We start from the raw sequence: 17,609 nt of genomic DNA, 5'->3' as shown, positions 1-17,609 counted from the left end.
TCAGATTGTAGTCCTTGATGATCCACATCGACTGACACTATCAGATCCTGGAATGTCCTTTTGGGAACCGAGATAAAAGGACTTTTTTGTTTACTTAAAAATAGCAAATATCTCGCGAGTCCTTTAAAGGATCAGGACGAAAGTGGTGTCACACGATTCCAATCATCAAGGACCATAGATGGTGCAAAGGACATCTTGATAGTCCTGAGGAGAGCTGAGATATCAAGGATTTTGTGGTTTTCTCCAGATTTTTTGCTCTTTTGGTTCAGTTTGGGACTTGGAAAAAAATACAAGTCAAAGAAACAGAAAAGTGCTCATAACTCGGTAGTTTTAAGGATGAGCGGGATGTCCTTGGGCCAGATGAAAGTCCTTGCTCATGCGCGTCGACTGACGTTACCATGTCCTGGAATGTCCTTCAGCAAGGTGGAAAAAGGACCTTTTGCAGAAAATTTCATGTCCTGCATCCTTAGATGACCCTAACTTTTTTTGATGCCAATCGATAGAGATCATCAAGGACTTTCAACGAATCCATATCCTTTCGTCCTGCGCCAGGATTTGTGGATTCTAGAGCTAAAAAACGAAAAAAGGATAATTTTGTCGAGGCCATATCTCGGCAGGACATTGATCGATTTCGCCAGGACATCCTTTTTTGGGGCCTCCTGGATCAGGACTATCCATCTGCATTCAAGGATTTTTCAATATCCTTCCAAAAATATTGCTCGAATTTTTGTAAGGGGGAAGGTCAGAAAAATGGCAAAAAAGTGACAAAAAACTACAAATGTCCTTATAACTCGGTCATTTAAAGGACGATCTGGATGTCCTTCGGTCAGATTGTAGTCCTTGATGATCCACATCGACTGACACTATCAGATCCTGGAATGTCCTTTTGGGAACCGAGATAAAAGGACTTTTTTGTTTACTTAAAAATAGCAAATATCTCGCGAGTCCTTTAAAGGATCAGGACGAAAGTGGTGTCACACGATTCCAATCATCAAGGACCATAGATGGTGCAAAGGACATCTTGATAGTCCTGAGGAGAGCTGAGATATCAAGGATTTTGTGGTTTTCTCCAGATTTTTTGCTCTTTTGGTTCAGTTTGGGACTTGGAAAAAAATACAAGTCAAAGAAACAGAAAAGTGCTCATAACTCGGTAGTTTTAAGGATGAGCGGGATGTCCTTGGGCCAGATGAAAGTCCTTGCTCATGCGCGTCGACTGACGTTACCATGTACTGGAATGTCCTTTAGCAAGGTGGAAGAAAGGACCTTTTGCAGAAAATTTCATGTCCTGCATCCTTAGATGACCCTAACTTTTTTTGATGCCAATCGATAGAGATCATCAAGGACTTTCAACGAATCCATATCCTTTCGTCCTGCGCCAGGATTTGTGGATTCTAGAGCTAAAAAACGAAAAAAGGATAATTTTGTCGAGGCCATATCTCGGCAGGACATTGATCGATTTCGCCAGGACATCCTTTTTTTGGGGCCTCCTGGATCAGGACTATCGATCTGCATTCAAGGATTTTTCAATATCCTTCCAAAAATATTGCTCGAATTTTTGTAAGGGGGGAGGTCAGAAAAATGGCAAAAAAGTGACAAAAAACTACAAATGTCCTTATAACTCGGTCATTTAAAGGACGATCTGGATGTCCTTCGGTCAGATTGTAGTCCTTGATGATCCACATCGACTGACACTATCAGATCCTGGAATGTCCTTTTGGGAACCGAGATAAAAGGACTTTTTTGTTTACTTAAAAATAGCAAATATCTCGCGAGTCCTTTAAAGGATCAGGACGAAAGTGGTGTCACACGATTCCAATCATCAAGGACCATAGATGGTGCAAAGGACATCTTGATAGTCCTGAGGAGAGCTGAGATATCAAGGATTTTGTGGTTTTCTCCAGATTTTTTGCTCTTTTGGTTCAGTTTGGGACTTGGAAAAAAATACAAGTCAAAGAAACAGAAAAGTGCTCATAACTCGGTAGTTTTAAGGATGAGCGGGATGTCCTTGGGCCAGATGAAAGTCCTTGCTCATGCGCGTCGACTGACGTTACCATGTCCTGGAATGTCCTTCAGCAAGGTGGAAAAAAGGACCTTTTGCAGAAAATTTCATGTCCTGCATCCTTAGATGACCCTAACTTTTTTTGATGCCAATCGATAGAGATCATCAAGGACTTTCAACGAATCCATATCCTTTCGTCCTGCGCCAGGATTTGTGGATTCTAGAGCTAAAAAACGAAAAAAGGATAATTTTGTCGAGGCCATATCTCGGCAGGACATTGATCGATTTCGCCAGGACATCCTTTTTTGGGGCCTCCTGGATCAGGACTATCGATCTGCATTCAAGGATTTTTCAATATCCTTCCAAAAATATTGCTCGAATTTTTGTAAGGGGGGAGGTCAGAAAAATGGCAAAAAAGTGCCAAAAAACTACAAATGTCCTTATAACTCGGTCATTTAAAGGACGATCTGGATGTCCTTCGGTCAGATTGTAGTCCTTGATGATCCACATCGACTGACACTATCAGATCCTGGAATGTCCTTTTGGGAACCGAGATAAAAGGACTTTTTTGTTTACTTAAAAATAGCAAATATCTCGCGAGTCCTTTAAAGGATCAGGACGAAAGTGGTGTCACACGATTCCAATCATCAAGGACCATAGATGGTGCAAAGGACATCTTGATAGTCCTGAGGAGAGCTGAGATATCAAGGATTTTGTGGTTTTCTCCAGATTTTTTGCTCTTTTGGTTCAGTTTGGGACTTGGAAAAAAATACAAGTCAAAGAAACAGAAAAGTGCTCATAACTCGGTAGTTTTAAGGATGAGCGGGATGTCCTTGGGCCAGATGAAAGTCCTTGCTCATGCGCGTCGACTGACGTTACCATGTCCTGGAATGTCCTTCAGCAAGGTGGAAAAAAGGACCTTTTGCAGAAAATTTCATGTCCTGCATCCTTAGATGACCCTAACTTTTTTTGATGCCAATCGATAGAGATCATCAAGGACTTTCAACGAATCCATATCCTTTCGTCCTGCGCCAGGATTTGTGGATTCTAGAGCTAAAAAACGAAAAAAGGATAATTTTGTCGAGGCCATATCTCGGCAGGACATTGATCGATTTCGCCAGGACATCCTTTTTTGGGGCCTCCTGGATCAGGACTATCGATCTGCATTCAAGGATTTTCAATATCCTTCCAAAAATATTGCTCGAATTTTTGTAAGGGGGAGGTCAGAAAAATGGCAAAAAAGTGCCAAAAAACTACAAATGTCCTTATAACTCGGTCATTTAAAGGACGATCTGGATGTCCTTCGGTCAGATTGTAGTCCTTGATGATCCACATCGACTGACACTATCAGATCCTGGAATGTCCTTTTGGGAACCGAGATAAAAGGACTTTTTTGTTTACTTAAAAATAGCAAATATCTCGCGAGTCCTTTAAAGGATCAGGACGAAAGTGGTGTCACACGATTCCAATCATCAAGGACCATAGATGGTGCAAAGGACATCTTGATAGTCCTGAGGAGAGCTGAGATATCAAGGATTTTGTGGTTTTCTCCAGATTTTTTGCTCTTTTGGTTCAGTTTGGGACTTGGAAAAAAATACAAGTCAAAGAAACAGAAAAGTGCTCATAACTCGGTAGTTTTAAGGATGAGCGGGATGTCCTTGGGCCAGATGAAAGTCCTTGCTCATGCGCGTCGACTGACGTTACCATGTCCTGGAATGTCCTTCAGCAAGGTGGAAAAAAGGACCTTTTGCAGAAAATTTCATGTCCTGCATCCTTAGATGACCCTAACTTTTTTTGATGCCAATCGATAGAGATCATCAAGGACTTTCAACGAATCCATATCCTTTCGTCCTGCGCCAGGATTTGTGGATTCTAGAGCTAAAAAACGAAAAAAAGAGGATAATTTTGTCGAGGCCATATCTCGGCAGGACATTGATCGATTTTTTGTTTACTTAAAAATAGCAAATATCTCGCGAGTCCTTTAAAGGATCAGGACGAAAGTGGTGTCACACGATTCCAATCATCAAGGACCATAGATGGTGCAAAGGACATCTTGATAGTCCTGAGGAGAGCTGAGATATCAAGGATTTTGTGGTTTTCTCCAGATTTTTTGCTCTTTTGGTTCAGTTTGGGACTTGGAAAAAAATACAAGTCAAAGAAACAGAAAAGTGCTCATAACTCGGTAGTTTTAAGGATGAGCGGGATGTCCTTGGGCCAGATGAAAGTCCTTGCTCATGCGCGTCGACTGACGTTACCATGTCCTGGAATGTCCTTCAGCAAGGTGGAAAAAAGGACCTTTTGCAGAAAATTTCATGTCCTGCATCCTTAGATGACCCTAACTTTTTTTGATGCCAATCGATAGAGATCATCAAGGACTTTCAACGAATCCATATCCTTTCGTCCTGCGCCAGGATTTGTGGATTCTAGAGCTAAAAAACGAAAAAAGGATAATTTTGTCGAGGCCATATCTCGGCAGGACATTGATCGATTTCGCCAGGACATCCTTTTTTGGGGCCTCCTGGATCAGGACTATCGATCTGCATTCAAGGATTTTCAATATCCTTCCAAAAATATTGCTCGAATTTTTGTAAGGGGGGAGGTCAGAAAAATGGCAAAAAAGTGACAAAAAACTACAAATGTCCTTATAACTCGGTCATTTAAAGGACGATCTGGATGTCCTTCGGTCAGATTGTAGTCCTTGATGATCCACATCGACTGACACTATCAGATCCTGGAATGTCCTTTTGGGAACCGAGATAAAAGGACTTTTTTGTTTACTTAAAAATAGCAAATATCTCGCGAGTCCTTTAAAGGATCAGGACGAAAGTGGTGTCACACGATTCCAATCATCAAGGACCATAGATGGTGCAAAGGACATCTTGATAGTCCTGAGGAGAGCTGAGATATCAAGGATTTTGTGGTTTTCTCCAGATTTTTTGCTCTTTTGGTTCAGTTTGGGACTTGGAAAAAAATACAAGTCAAAGAAACAGAAAAGTGCTCATAACTCGGTAGTTTTAAGGATGAGCGGGATGTCCTTGGGCCAGATGAAAGTCCTTGCTCATGCGCGTCGACTGACGTTACCATGTCCTGGAATGTCCTTCAGCAAGGTGGAAAAAAGGACCTTTTGCAGAAAATTTCATGTCCTGCATCCTTAGATGACCCTAACTTTTTTTGATGCCAATCGATAGAGATCATCAAGGACTTTCAACGAATCCATATCCTTTCGTCCTGCGCCAGGATTTGTGGATTCTAGAGCTAAAAAACGAAAAAAGGATAATTTTGTCGAGGCCATATCTCGGCAGGACATTGATCGATTTCGCCAGGACATCCTTTTTTGGGGCCTCCTGGATCAGGACTATCGATCTGCATTCAAGGATTTTCAATATCCTTCCAAAAATATTGCTCGAATTTTTGTAAGGGGGGAGGTCAGAAAAATGGCAAAAAAGTGACAAAAAACTACAAATGTCCTTATAACTCGGTCATTTAAAGGACGATCTGGATGTCCTTCGGTCAGATTGTAGTCCTTGATGATCCACATCGACTGACACTATCAGATCCTGGAATGTCCTTTTGGGAACCGAGATAAAAGGACTTTTTTGTTTACTTAAAAATAGCAAATATCTCGCGAGTCCTTTAAAGGATCAGGACGAAAGTGGTGTCACACGATTCCAATCATCAAGGACCATAGATGGTGCAAAGGACATCTTGATAGTCCTGAGGAGAGCTGAGATATCAAGGATTTTGTGGTTTTCTCCAGATTTTTTGCTCTTTTGGTTCAGTTTGGGACTTGGAAAAAAATACAAGTCAAAGAAACAGAAAAGTGCTCATAACTCGGTAGTTTTAAGGATGAGCGGGATGTCCTTGGGCCAGATGAAAGTCCTTGCTCATGCGCGTCGACTGACGTTACCATGTACTGGAATGTCCTTTAGCAAGGTGGAAGAAAGGACCTTTTGCAGAAAATTTCATGTCCTGCATCCTTAGATGACCCTAACTTTTTTTGATGCCAATCGATAGAGATCATCAAGGACTTTCAACGAATCCATATCCTTTCGTCCTGCGCCAGGATTTGTGGATTCTAGAGCTAAAAAACGAAAAAAGGATAATTTTGTCGAGGCCATATCTCGGCAGGACATTGATCGATTTCGCCAGGACATCCTTTTTTGGGGCCTCCTGGATCAGGACTATCGATCTGCATTCAAGGATTTTCAATATCCTTCCAAAAATATTGCTCGAATTTTTGTAAGGGGGGAGGTCAGAAAAATGGCAAAAAAGTGCCAAAAAACTACAAATGTCCTTATAACTCGGTCATTTAAAGGACGATCTGGATGTCCTTCGGTCAGATTGTAGTCCTTGATGATCCACATCGACTGACACTATCAGATCCTGGAATGTCCTTTTGGGAACCGAGATAAAAGGACTTTTTTGTTTACTTAAAAATAGCAAATATCTCGCGAGTCCTTTAAAGGATCAGGACGAAAGTGGTGTCACACGATTCCAATCATCAAGGACCATAGATGGTGCAAAGGACATCTTGATAGTCCTGAGGAGAGCTGAGATATCAAGGATTTTGTGGTTTTCTCCAGATTTTTTGCTCTTTTGGTTCAGTTTGGGACTTGGAAAAAAATACAAGTCAAAGAAACAGAAAAGTGCTCATAACTCGGTAGTTTTAAGGATGAGCGGGATGTCCTTGGGCCAGATGAAAGTCCTTGCTCATGCGCGTCGACTGACGTTACCATGTCCTGGAATGTCCTTCAGCAAGGTGGAAAAAAGGACCTTTTGCAGAAAATTTCATGTCCTGCATCCTTAGATGACCCTAACTTTTTTTGATGCCAATCGATAGAGATCATCAAGGACTTTCAACGAATCCATATCCTTTCGTCCTGCGCCAGGATTTGTGGATTCTAGAGCTAAAAAACGAAAAAAAGGATAATTTTGTCGAGGCCATATCTCGGCAGGACATTGATCGATTTCGCCAGGACATCCTTTTTGGGGCCTCCTGGATCAGGACTATCGATCTGCATTCAAGGATTTTTCAATATCCTTCCAAAAATATTGCTCGAATTTTTGTAAGGGGGGAGGTCAGAAAAATGGCAAAAAAGTGCCAAAAAACTACAAATGTCCTTATAACTCGGTCATTTAAAGGACGATCTGGATGTCCTTCGGTCAGATTTTAGTCCTTGATGATCCACATCGACTGACACTATCAGATCCTGGAATGTCCTTTTGGGAACCGAGATAAAAGGACTTTTTTGTTTACTTAAAAATAGCAAATATCTCGCGAGTCCTTTAAAGGATCAGGACGAAAGTGGTGTCACACGATTCCAATCATCAAGGACCATAGATGGTGCAAAGGACATCTTGATAGTCCTGCGGAGAGCTGAGATATCAAGGATTTTGTGGTTTTCTCCAGATTTTTTGCTCTTTTGGTTCAGTTTGGGACTTGGAAAAAAATACAAGTCAAAGAAACAGAAAAGTGCTCATAACTCGGTAGTTTTAAGGATGAGCGGGATGTCCTTGGGCCAGATGAAAGTCCTTGCTCATGTGCGTCGACTGACGTTACCATGTCCTGGAATGTCCTTCAGCAAGGTGGAAAAAAGGACCTTTTGCAGAAAATTTCATGTCCTGCATCCTTAGATGACCCTAACTTTTTTTGATGCCAATCGATAGAGATCATCAAGGACTTTCAACGAATCCATATCCTTTCGTCCTGCGCCAGGATTTGTGGATTCTAGAGCTAAAAAACGAAAAAAGGATAATTTTGTCGAGGCCATATCTCGGCAGGACATTGATCGATTTCGCCAGGACATCCTTTTTGGGGCCTCCTGGATCAGGACTATCGATCTGCATTCAAGGATTTTCAATATCCTTCCAAAAATATTGCTCGAATTTTTGTAAGGGGGGAGGTCAGAAAAATGGCAAAAAAGTGCCAAAAAACTACAAATGTCCTTATAACTCGGTCATTTAAAGGACGATCTGGATGTCCTTCGGTCAGATTGTAGTCCTTGATGATCCACATCGACTGACACTATCAGATCCTGGAATGTCCTTTTGGGAACCGAGATAAAAGGACTTTTTTGTTTACTTAAAAATAGCAAATATCTCGCGAGTCCTTTAAAGGATCAGGACGAAAGTGGTGTCACACGATTCCAATCATCAAGGACCATAGATGGTGCAAAGGACATCTTGATAGTCCTGAGGAGAGCTGAGATATCAAGGATTTTGTGGTTTTCTCCAGATTTTTTGCTCTTTTGGTTCAGTTTGGGACTTGGAAAAAAATACAAGTCAAAGAAACAGAAAAGTGCTCATAACTCGGTAGTTTTAAGGATGAGCGGGATGTCCTTGGGCCAGATGAAAGTCCTTGCTCATGCGCGTCGACTGACGTTACCATGTACTGGAATGTCCTTTAGCAAGGTGGAAGAAAGGACCTTTTGCAGAAAATTTCATGTCCTGCATCCTTAGATGACCCTAACTTTTTTTGATGCCAATCGATAGAGATCATCAAGGACTTTCAACGAATCCATATCCTTTCGTCCTGCGCCAGGATTTGTGGATTCTAGAGCTAAAAAACGAAAAAAGGATAATTTTGTCGAGGCCATATCTCGGCAGGACATTGATCGATTTCGCCAGGACATCCTTTTTTGGGGCCTCCTGGATCAGGACTATCGATCTGCATTCAAGGATTTTTCAATATCCTTCCAAAAATATTGCTCGAATTTTTGTAAGGGGGGAGGTCAGAAAAATGGCAAAAAAGTGCCAAAAAACTACAAATGTCCTTATAACTCGGTCATTTAAAGGACGATCTGGATGTCCTTCGGTCAGATTGTAGTCCTTGATGATCCACATCGACTGACACTATCAGATCCTGGAATGTCCTTTTGGGAACCGAGATAAAAGGACTTTTTTGTTTACTTAAAAATAGCAAATATCTCGCGAGTCCTTTAAAGGATCAGGACGAAAGTGGTGTCACACGATTCCAATCATCAAGGACCATAGATGGTGCAAAGGACATCTTGATAGTCCTGAGGAGAGCTGAGATATCAAGGATTTTGTGGTTTTCTCCAGATTTTTTGCTCTTTTGGTTCAGTTTGGGACTTGGAAAAAAATACAAGTCAAAGAAACAGAAAAGTGCTCATAACTCGGTAGTTTTAAGGATGAGCGGGATGTCCTTGGGCCAGATGAAAGTCCTTGCTCATGCGCGTCGACTGACGTTACCATGTCCTGGAATGTCCTTCAGCAAGGTGGAAAAAAGGACCTTTTGCAGAAAATTTCATGTCCTGCATCCTTAGATGACCCTAACTTTTTTGATGCCAATCGATAGAGATCATCAAGGACTTTCAACGAATCCATATCCTTTCGTCCTGCGCCAGGATTTGTGGATTCTAGAGCTAAAAAACGAAAAAAGGATAATTTTGTCGAGGCCATATCTCGGCAGGACATTGATCGATTTCGCCAGGACATCCTTTTTTGGGGCCTCCTGGATCAGGACTATCGATCTGCATTCAAGGATTTTCAATATCCTTCCAAAAATATTGCTCGAATTTTTGTAAGGGGGGAGGTCAGAAAAATGGCAAAAAAGTGCCAAAAAACTACAAATGTCCTTATAACTCGGTCATTTAAAGGACGATCTGGATGTCCTTCGGTCAGATTTTAGTCCTTGATGATCCACATCGACTGACACTATCAGATCCTGGAATGTCCTTTTGGGAACCGAGATAAAAGGACTTTTTTGTTTACTTAAAAATAGCAAATATCTCGCGAGTCCTTTAAAGGATCAGGACGAAAGTGGTGTCACACGATTCCAATCATCAAGGACCATAGATGGTGCAAAGGACATCTTGATAGTCCTGCGGAGAGCTGAGATATCAAGGATTTTGTGGTTTTCTCCAGATTTTTTGCTCTTTTGGTTCAGTTTGGGACTTGGAAAAAAATACAAGTCAAAGAAACAGAAAAGTGCTCATAACTCGGTAGTTTTAAGGATGAGCGGGATGTCCTTGGGCCAGATGAAAGTCCTTGCTCATGCGCGTCGACTGACGTTACCATGTCCTGGAATGTCCTTCAGCAAGGTGGAAAAAGGACCTTTTGCAGAAAATTTCATGTCCTGCATCCTTAGATGACCCTAACTTTTTTTGATGCCAATCGATAGAGATCATCAAGGACTTTCAACGAATCCATATCCTTTCGTCCTGCGCCAGGATTTGTGGATTCTAGAGCTAAAAAACGAAAAAAGGATAATTTTGTCGAGGCCATATCTCGGCAGGACATTGATCGATTTCGCCAGGACATCCTTTTTTGGGGCCTCCTGGATCAGGACTATCGATCTGCATTCAAGGATTTTCAATATCCTTCCAAAAATATTGCTCGAATTTTTGTAAGGGGGGAGGTCAGAAAAATGGCAAAAAAGTGACAAAAAACTACAAATGTCCTTATAACTCGGTCATTTAAAGGACGATCTGGATGTCCTTCGGTCAGATTGTAGTCCTTGATGATCCACATCGACTGACACTATCAGATCCTGGAATGTCCTTTTGGGAACCGAGATAAAAGGACTTTTTGTTTACTTAAAAATAGCAAATATCTCGCGAGTCCTTTAAAGGATCAGGACGAAAGTGGTGTCACACGATTCCAATCATCAAGGACCATAGATGGTGCAAAGGACATCTTGATAGTCCTGAGGAGAGCTGAGATATCAAGGATTTTGTGGTTTTCTCCAGATTTTTTGCTCTTTTGGTTCAGTTTGGGACTTGGAAAAAAATACAAGTCAAAGAAACAGAAAAGTGCTCATAACTCGGTAGTTTTAAGGATGAGCGGGATGTCCTTGGGCCAGATGAAAGTCCTTGCTCATGCGCGTCGACTGACGTTACCATGTCCTGGAATGTCCTTCAGCAAGGTGGAAAAAAAGGACCTTTTGCAGAAAATTTCATGTCCTGCATCCTTAGATGACCCTAACTTTTTTTGATGCCAATCGATAGAGATCATCAAGGACTTTCAACGAATCCATATCCTTTCGTCCTGCGCCAGGATTTGTGGATTCTAGAGCTAAAAAACGAAAAAAGGATAATTTTGTCGAGGCCATATCTCGGCAGGACATTGATCGATTTCGCCAGGACATCCTTTTTTGGGGCCTCCTGGATCAGGACTATCGATCTGCATTCAAGGATTTTCAATATCCTTCCAAAAATATTGCTCGAATTTTTGTAAGGGGGGAGGTCAGAAAAATGGCAAAAAAGTGACAAAAAACTACAAATGTCCTTATAACTCGGTCATTTAAAGGACGATCTGGATGTCCTTCGGTCAGATTGTAGTCCTTGATGATCCACATCGACTGACACTATCAGATCCTGGAATGTCCTTTTGGGAACCGAGATAAAAGGACTTTTTTGTTTACTTAAAAATAGCAAATATCTCGCGAGTCCTTTAAAGGATCAGGACGAAAGTGGTGTCACACGATTCCAATCATCAAGGACCATAGATGGTGCAAAGGACATCTTGATAGTCCTGAGGAGAGCTGAGATATCAAGGATTTTGTGGTTTTCTCCAGATTTTTTGCTCTTTTGGTTCAGTTTGGGACTTGGAAAAAAATACAAGTCAAAGAAACAGAAAAGTGCTCATAACTCGGTAGTTTTAAGGATGAGCGGGATGTCCTTGGGCCAGATGAAAGTCCTTGCTCATGCGCGTCGACTGACGTTACCATGTACTGGAATGTCCTTTAGCAAGGTGGAAGAAAGGACCTTTTGCAGAAAATTTCATGTCCTGCATCCTTAGATGACCCTAACTTTTTTGATGCCAATCGATAGAGATCATCAAGGACTTTCAACGAATCCATATCCTTTCGTCCTGCGCCAGGATTTGTGGATTCTAGAGCTAAAAAACGAAAAAAGGATAATTTTGTCGAGGCCATATCTCGGCAGGACATTGATCGATTTCGCCAGGACATCCTTTTTTGGGGCCTCCTGGATCAGGACTATCGATCTGCATTCAAGGATTTTCAATATCCTTCCAAAAATATTGCTCGAATTTTTGTAAGGGGGGAGGTCAGAAAAATGGCAAAAAAGTGCCAAAAAACTACAAATGTCCTTATAACTCGGTCATTTAAAGGACGATCTGGATGTCCTTCGGTCAGATTGTAGTCCTTGATGATCCACATCGACTGACACTATCAGATCCTGGAATGTCCTTTTGGGAACCGAGATAAAAGGACTTTTTTGTTTACTTAAAAATAGCAAATATCTCGCGAGTCCTTTAAAGGATCAGGACGAAAGTGGTGTCACACGATTCCAATCATCAAGGACCATAGATGGTGCAAAGGACATCTTGATAGTCCTGAGGAGAGCTGAGATATCAAGGATTTTGTGGTTTTCTCCAGATTTTTTGCTCTTTTGGTTCAGTTTGGGACTTGGAAAAAAATACAAGTCAAAGAAACAGAAAAGTGCTCATAACTCGGTAGTTTTAAGGATGAGCGGGATGTCCTTGGGCCAGATGAAAGTCCTTGCTCATGCGCGTCGACTGACGTTACCATGTCCTGGAATGTCCTTCAGCAAGGTGGAAAAAGGACCTTTTGCAGAAAATTTCATGTCCTGCATCCTTAGATGACCCTAACTTTTTTTGATGCCAATCGATAGAGATCATCAAGGACTTTCAACGAATCCATATCCTTTCGTCCTGCGCCAGGATTTGTGGATTCTAGAGCTAAAAAACGAAAAAAGGATAATTTTGTCGAGGCCATATCTCGGCAGGACATTGATCGATTTCGCCAGGACATCCTTTTTTGGGGCCTCCTGGATCAGGACTATCGATCTGCATTCAAGGATTTTCAATATCCTTCCAAAAATATTGCTCGAATTTTTGTAAGGGGGGAGGTCAGAAAAATGGCAAAAAAGTGCCAAAAAACTACAAATGTCCTTATAACTCGGTCATTTAAAGGACGATCTGGATGTCCTTCGGTCAGATTGTAGTCCTTGATGATCCACATCGACTGACACTATCAGATCCTGGAATGTCCTTTTGGGAACCGAGATAAAAGGACTTTTTTGTTTACTTAAAAATAGCAAATATCTCGCGAGTCCTTTAAAGGATCAGGACGAAAGTGGTGTCACACGATTCCAATCATCAAGGACCATAGATGGTGCAAAGGACATCTTGATAGTCCTGCGGAGAGCTGAGATATCAAGGATTTTGTGGTTTTCTCCAGATTTTTTGCTCTTTTGGTTCAGTTTGGGACTTGGAAAAAAATACAAGTCAAAGAAACAGAAAAGTGCTCATAACTCGGCCATTTCAAGGTGGATTCTCATATGCTGGTGCCTGATGGAAGTCCTTGTCCATGCGGGTCAATTCGCATCCCCAGATCCTGGAACGTCCTTCGAAAAGATTAGAGCAAGTTCCTTTTCTGCTAATTTATTTGAAGCCTTTTTCTATATATTGCTAATGAAAAAAAATATATTTTTCAGCCATTCAGGACATTCCCGGAGTCACAGTGTCACTCGGAAGCGACGAACAGAGTCTACAATGTGGTCAAAGGATATCCCAATAATTCTTGGAAGTGCCGTGCCATCAGTAGTTAGTTTTGGTCTTAATTTTTTTTTTTAAGATTGAGCTAAGATATAGGTACTTTATCACAAACAAACAGATTTTATCTTATATAAATCAATAAATATGAATTTTACAAATTAACCTACAACGACTTTTTTTTCGCGAACTCCTAAAAATCTTTAACATCGGGAATATATAACTCTGGCAGCTTTCTTTCGATTTTCAAAATTCCTAAATTTTATTTTATTAGAGAAGCGATCTCTTGATTGTATTTATAAAAATCAGTTTTTCAACTGATTGTGTTCGACAAAAAAATCTGAAAGAATGGGGTCTTTTGGGCATTAGACAAATCTGAGTGGATCCGACTCATAAATCAGTTTTTAAAACTATCAAAGGACAAATTCAAAATAAATTTGTTAATTTTCGGGCGACAGTAACGTTTTCCTTTTTAAATTCAAATTAAATGATGCGTTTACTAACACAGTTAAACTGAGTGTCGACATTTGATTAGTGTTGGAAACCGAATGAAGTGATTGAAGAGTTGGCGCGTAGTTTAAAAACGAAAATAATTGAAATTGGCCCGCATAATGTCTGATTTCTGCGATAACTTCATTTGATTTAATTTTCTTTTTATTATTATTATTTTCATATTTTTACCAAATTCAACATTTTGTTGCTTCACTATGTGAAGGACTTCTCAATTTCAATTTCATTCATTCAGCAACCATGGCGAAGGAAATTCATTATGCCTAAGATCTACCATTAAATATATATGTATATACATATGTATCCATTCTTACACATATGTATAGGATGCATGTACAAAATAATAATCACTAAAATACAACAATTTACTTCACAGTATTTCTGTTCTTTTTCGACATCTGCTCTTGACTAGTGGGGGTAAGGAGGATGAGGAAGTATTTGCTACTATGATATCTGACAGCATTGCGCCTTTCTAGCCATTGTCTGGCTGTTATCCCAATGTGTCTGCAAATATATAGATGAGAGGCATGATTGAGTGATGGCTGGAAATCGTGGCTTTTAAGATATTTATGTATGAAATTAAAATTCTACAATATGTTGTAATTTACATATGTATGTATATATGTGTATATATTATTTTAATGTACATATGTTTGTTTTAATGCCATTAATTACAAAAATAAAGTGACCACGGATCTTATAGATGATTATTTAATTGTTGCTGCATATGAAATGAGAAAGAAACAAAAAGAGAAGACAAGAAACCAAAACTGTTTTGAAAAATAAAACTCACAATACAATACTACAAATTAAATTTATAAGCGAAAACATCGTAAAAGATGGTTTTGCAGAGCGGTAGCACTTATTTTAAATTAACAAATTTAAAAAAAAAAAAAAAAATATCTGATAAGATTACAACCTTTTCCATTAATGGCCAAATCAAAAACGCAATCTGTTTTTTTTTTTTCTTTTGTTTGCCAGAAAGAACCAATTATTGATATCATCATCTTTTCCATTTATTTTTTGTTTATGATTATTTTCTTTTTTTTGAATCTAGTTTTTGTTCGATTATATGTATAACTTTATTAGCATGTAATTAAGGTAAACGGAAAAGGAAATATACCCAAAGTTGAAGAACTTCAGCATCATCACCATCATCATCAACAACAACACATTGCATTATTTATATTATTAGACTCTTTGTTTTTGTCTGTGTGTGGTTTTTATGTTATTATTACGTATGTATTTTTGAATTAGATATTATTAGGTATAATTGATTGCTTTTCAAATTGATTAGGCTAAAACGAGATTGAAACTGGTGTGTATAATAATAACTGTGTGTAGTAGAATTTGTTCTGTTTCCAAATCTCTAATCTCTTACTGCGATCATTATGTTCATTTCATTGTTTAATCGTTTCTGTTTGGCTTTTACTGTACTACTTTATAATTTTATTCTCATAATTATAATTTATGCTGATGCGCACAAAGTGGAATGCGTTCGGGCGGGGGGGGTTTTTTCGGTTTAAAAGTGCTAAAGTGCAATTTTGTTTATTTGTTTTTGGAAGTTAGTTTACCCATTTACTGATTATGTCCTGCAAGTGAGAAGAGCAAAGTAAGTGTAAGGAAATTCTATTAGCGGTCGTTGGATAATTACAAGAAAATGCAAATTCACACACACACACACACGTACACGCACGAGTGCTGTTACACTCACCTTTACGTCGTCCATTTCATCGTCTGACGACGAGTGTGAAAGTCCATTGTAGGTCTTAAAGGTGACATTCTTCATGAACGATTTGAGTAAACTAGCACTTAGCTGGCCAAATTTGTAAGGCACCACGGGATCGTAGTCGCCATGCGCCTGGAAGATCTATAAATTTCAACATTTTTAATAAGTATACATATATTGACTAATAACAACATGGAAAAGCACATTGTTTTAAAAATGAAAATTTACCGGCACATCATCGCTGTTGACTTTGGCCCCCGGGAATTGCTTGTGCAGCGGAAGCCAACAGGATAGAGCCACCACGCCGGCCAGCGGCTGATCGTACGTAAGCGCCGAATACAATGCCAGTGCTCCACCCTGGGAGAAGCCACCAATCACAATTCGATTGGCTGGTATGCCCGCGCTCACCTCCTTCTGGATCATGCCGTGAACATTGTCTCGTGCTGCCTGTATGCCCGGCTCATCCTCTGGCCCCGAGATATCCAAAGTCTTCAGATCGAACCACGAGGGCATCCGGAAGCCGGCATTTAAGGAAACGGGCTGTGTGGGCGCCGTGGGGCAAATGACCTTCATGAATGGCGGCCTAATGGCTGCCAATGCACTGCTCCAACCATGTCTACAGGAATCGGGGGAGAGAAACCAAAGTTACAAAGGTGACAACAAGCTTTTAAGCAATATGGACTAATCGTGGTCGGAAACCTACCCAGTGTCGCCCAGGCCATGCATGAAAATCAACTGAGGGAGAAAAATAAAAGAATTTCAGCAATTTACTTGCATGTGCTATCCCTCATAACCCCAGCAACTTACCGTTGCCGTCTGCTTGACCGTGGCCTCGATAATGACCGGTGCTGACATGTTGCAGTTTTCTTCTTTAATTTGTTTAGCCTCTTTCCAACTATGCCGCCAGGTGACAGGTACAGATTGTTATTGCTCGTTCTTCCTAGTTGAACGAAAAAGGGAAAATGCTTGTTAATTCTCACTTACGTGGCGTGTGTGTGTGTGTTTGTTATGTCATTTTAAAATTAGTAATATTGATTATTTTAGGTACGTCCGCCACCTTTCCTGCTCTTGTGCGTCAATGGATTATCATTAGCCGGCAGTGTCCTAACTTTAATTTAAGCTCGCCCAGAACAGTTTTTATTGTGCATTAATTTTGAAAACTTTGTTTAACTTTATATTTACCGAAAAGCTGTAGTTTGTTTTACTATTAATTTTGTTTAAAGACTACGACTAAAACATCGATGTTTGGCAACGCTGCGAGTATGTCTCTCTCTCACCTCCAGTGCTGCCAGAATATCCGAGGGAAAATTTTCGATATTGATAAGTTGTCGATTGTGTACGATAAGTTATCGTATTAGATGAGCGGGCTTTTTCAAAGAATTGTTCTTACGGTACTTTTTAAGAGATAATATTTTTTGCAAAACAATCCTGCATTTTTATATTTCACAAATTAAAATTCTTTTATTGAGAGATATATTAAATAATTATAAAAATTTTTCGTGTGGACACGTCGTTGATTTTAAATTTTATGCCTTGAACTGCTCCAGCAGTTTTCTCAAAAGCTCCACTATCTTAGCCTTCTGTCCTTTATTGTCCGAGCTATCATTTCCCTGCTCACCGGCATTGTCGCTTCCTGGGCGGCTTTGTTCGCCGGAGTTGTCTAGCTCACCAGAATAGTCGTTTCCAGGTTTTCCTTGTTCACCAGACTGGCTGTTTCCAGGTTTTTCTTGTTCATTAGAGTTGCTGTTTCCGGGCTTTCCTTGTTCATTGGATTCGTTGTTTTCAGGACGGCCTTGCTCTCCAGAATCGTTGTTTCCTGGTTTTTCTTGTTCGCCAGAGTTGTTTCCAGGACGGCCTTGCTCTTCAGAA

At 40.2% G+C, this 17,609-nt stretch overlaps 1 protein-coding gene across 4 annotated transcripts; it reads right to left on the bottom strand.

Annotated features, from left to right (window-relative positions):
- Positions 1-14,385: 14,385 nt before the first annotated feature.
- On the bottom strand, positions 14,386-17,027 carry Apt1 (Acyl-protein thioesterase 1). 4 transcript variants are annotated; one of them, XM_068292426.1, is made up of 7 exons: positions 16,923-17,027; positions 16,548-16,680; positions 16,444-16,475; positions 15,969-16,356; positions 15,726-15,881; positions 15,586-15,603; positions 14,386-14,515 (listed from the first exon to the last, which is right to left on the bottom strand). In XM_068292426.1, the coding sequence occupies exons 2-7, from the start codon at positions 16,593-16,595 to the stop codon at positions 14,456-14,458; spliced, it is 702 nt and encodes a 233-aa protein (XP_068148527.1). In that variant the 5' UTR covers positions 16,596-16,680; positions 16,923-17,027; the 3' UTR covers positions 14,386-14,455. The 4 variants fall into 4 exon arrangements, with proteins under 4 accessions (XP_068148527.1, XP_068148529.1, XP_068148530.1 ...); XM_068292428.1 differs by lacking the exon at positions 14,386-14,515 and adding an exon at positions 14,607-14,732 and having other exon boundaries at positions 15,586-15,640; XM_068292429.1 differs by lacking the exon at positions 14,386-14,515 and adding an exon at positions 14,607-14,732.
- Positions 17,028-17,609: the final 582 nt, after the last annotated feature.

The sequence above is a fragment of the Drosophila tropicalis genome, unplaced genomic scaffold (assembly GCF_018151085.1).
Source record: "Drosophila tropicalis isolate 14030-0801.00 unplaced genomic scaffold, ASM1815108v1 contig_694, whole genome shotgun sequence".
NCBI lineage: Eukaryota > Metazoa > Arthropoda > Insecta > Diptera > Drosophilidae > Drosophila > Drosophila tropicalis.
Note: the sequence above shows the minus strand (reverse complement) of the source record. Positions and strands in the feature narration are given on the sequence as shown.

Bases quoted from the DNA above. Each gene is read 5' to 3' on its own strand.
- Apt1 (XM_068292426.1), bottom strand. From the start codon at position 16,595: ATGTCAGCACCGGTCATTATCGAGGCCACGGTCAAGCAGACGGCAACG. The intron at 16,357-16,443 runs GTAGGTTTCCGA...CGATTCCTGTAG, and splicing joins CATGGCCTGGGCGACACTGG to ACATGGTTGGAGCAGTGCAT. The intron at 15,882-15,968 runs GTAAATTTTCAT...TGAAATTTATAG, and splicing joins TCAACAGCGATGATGTGCCG to ATCTTCCAGGCGCATGGCGA.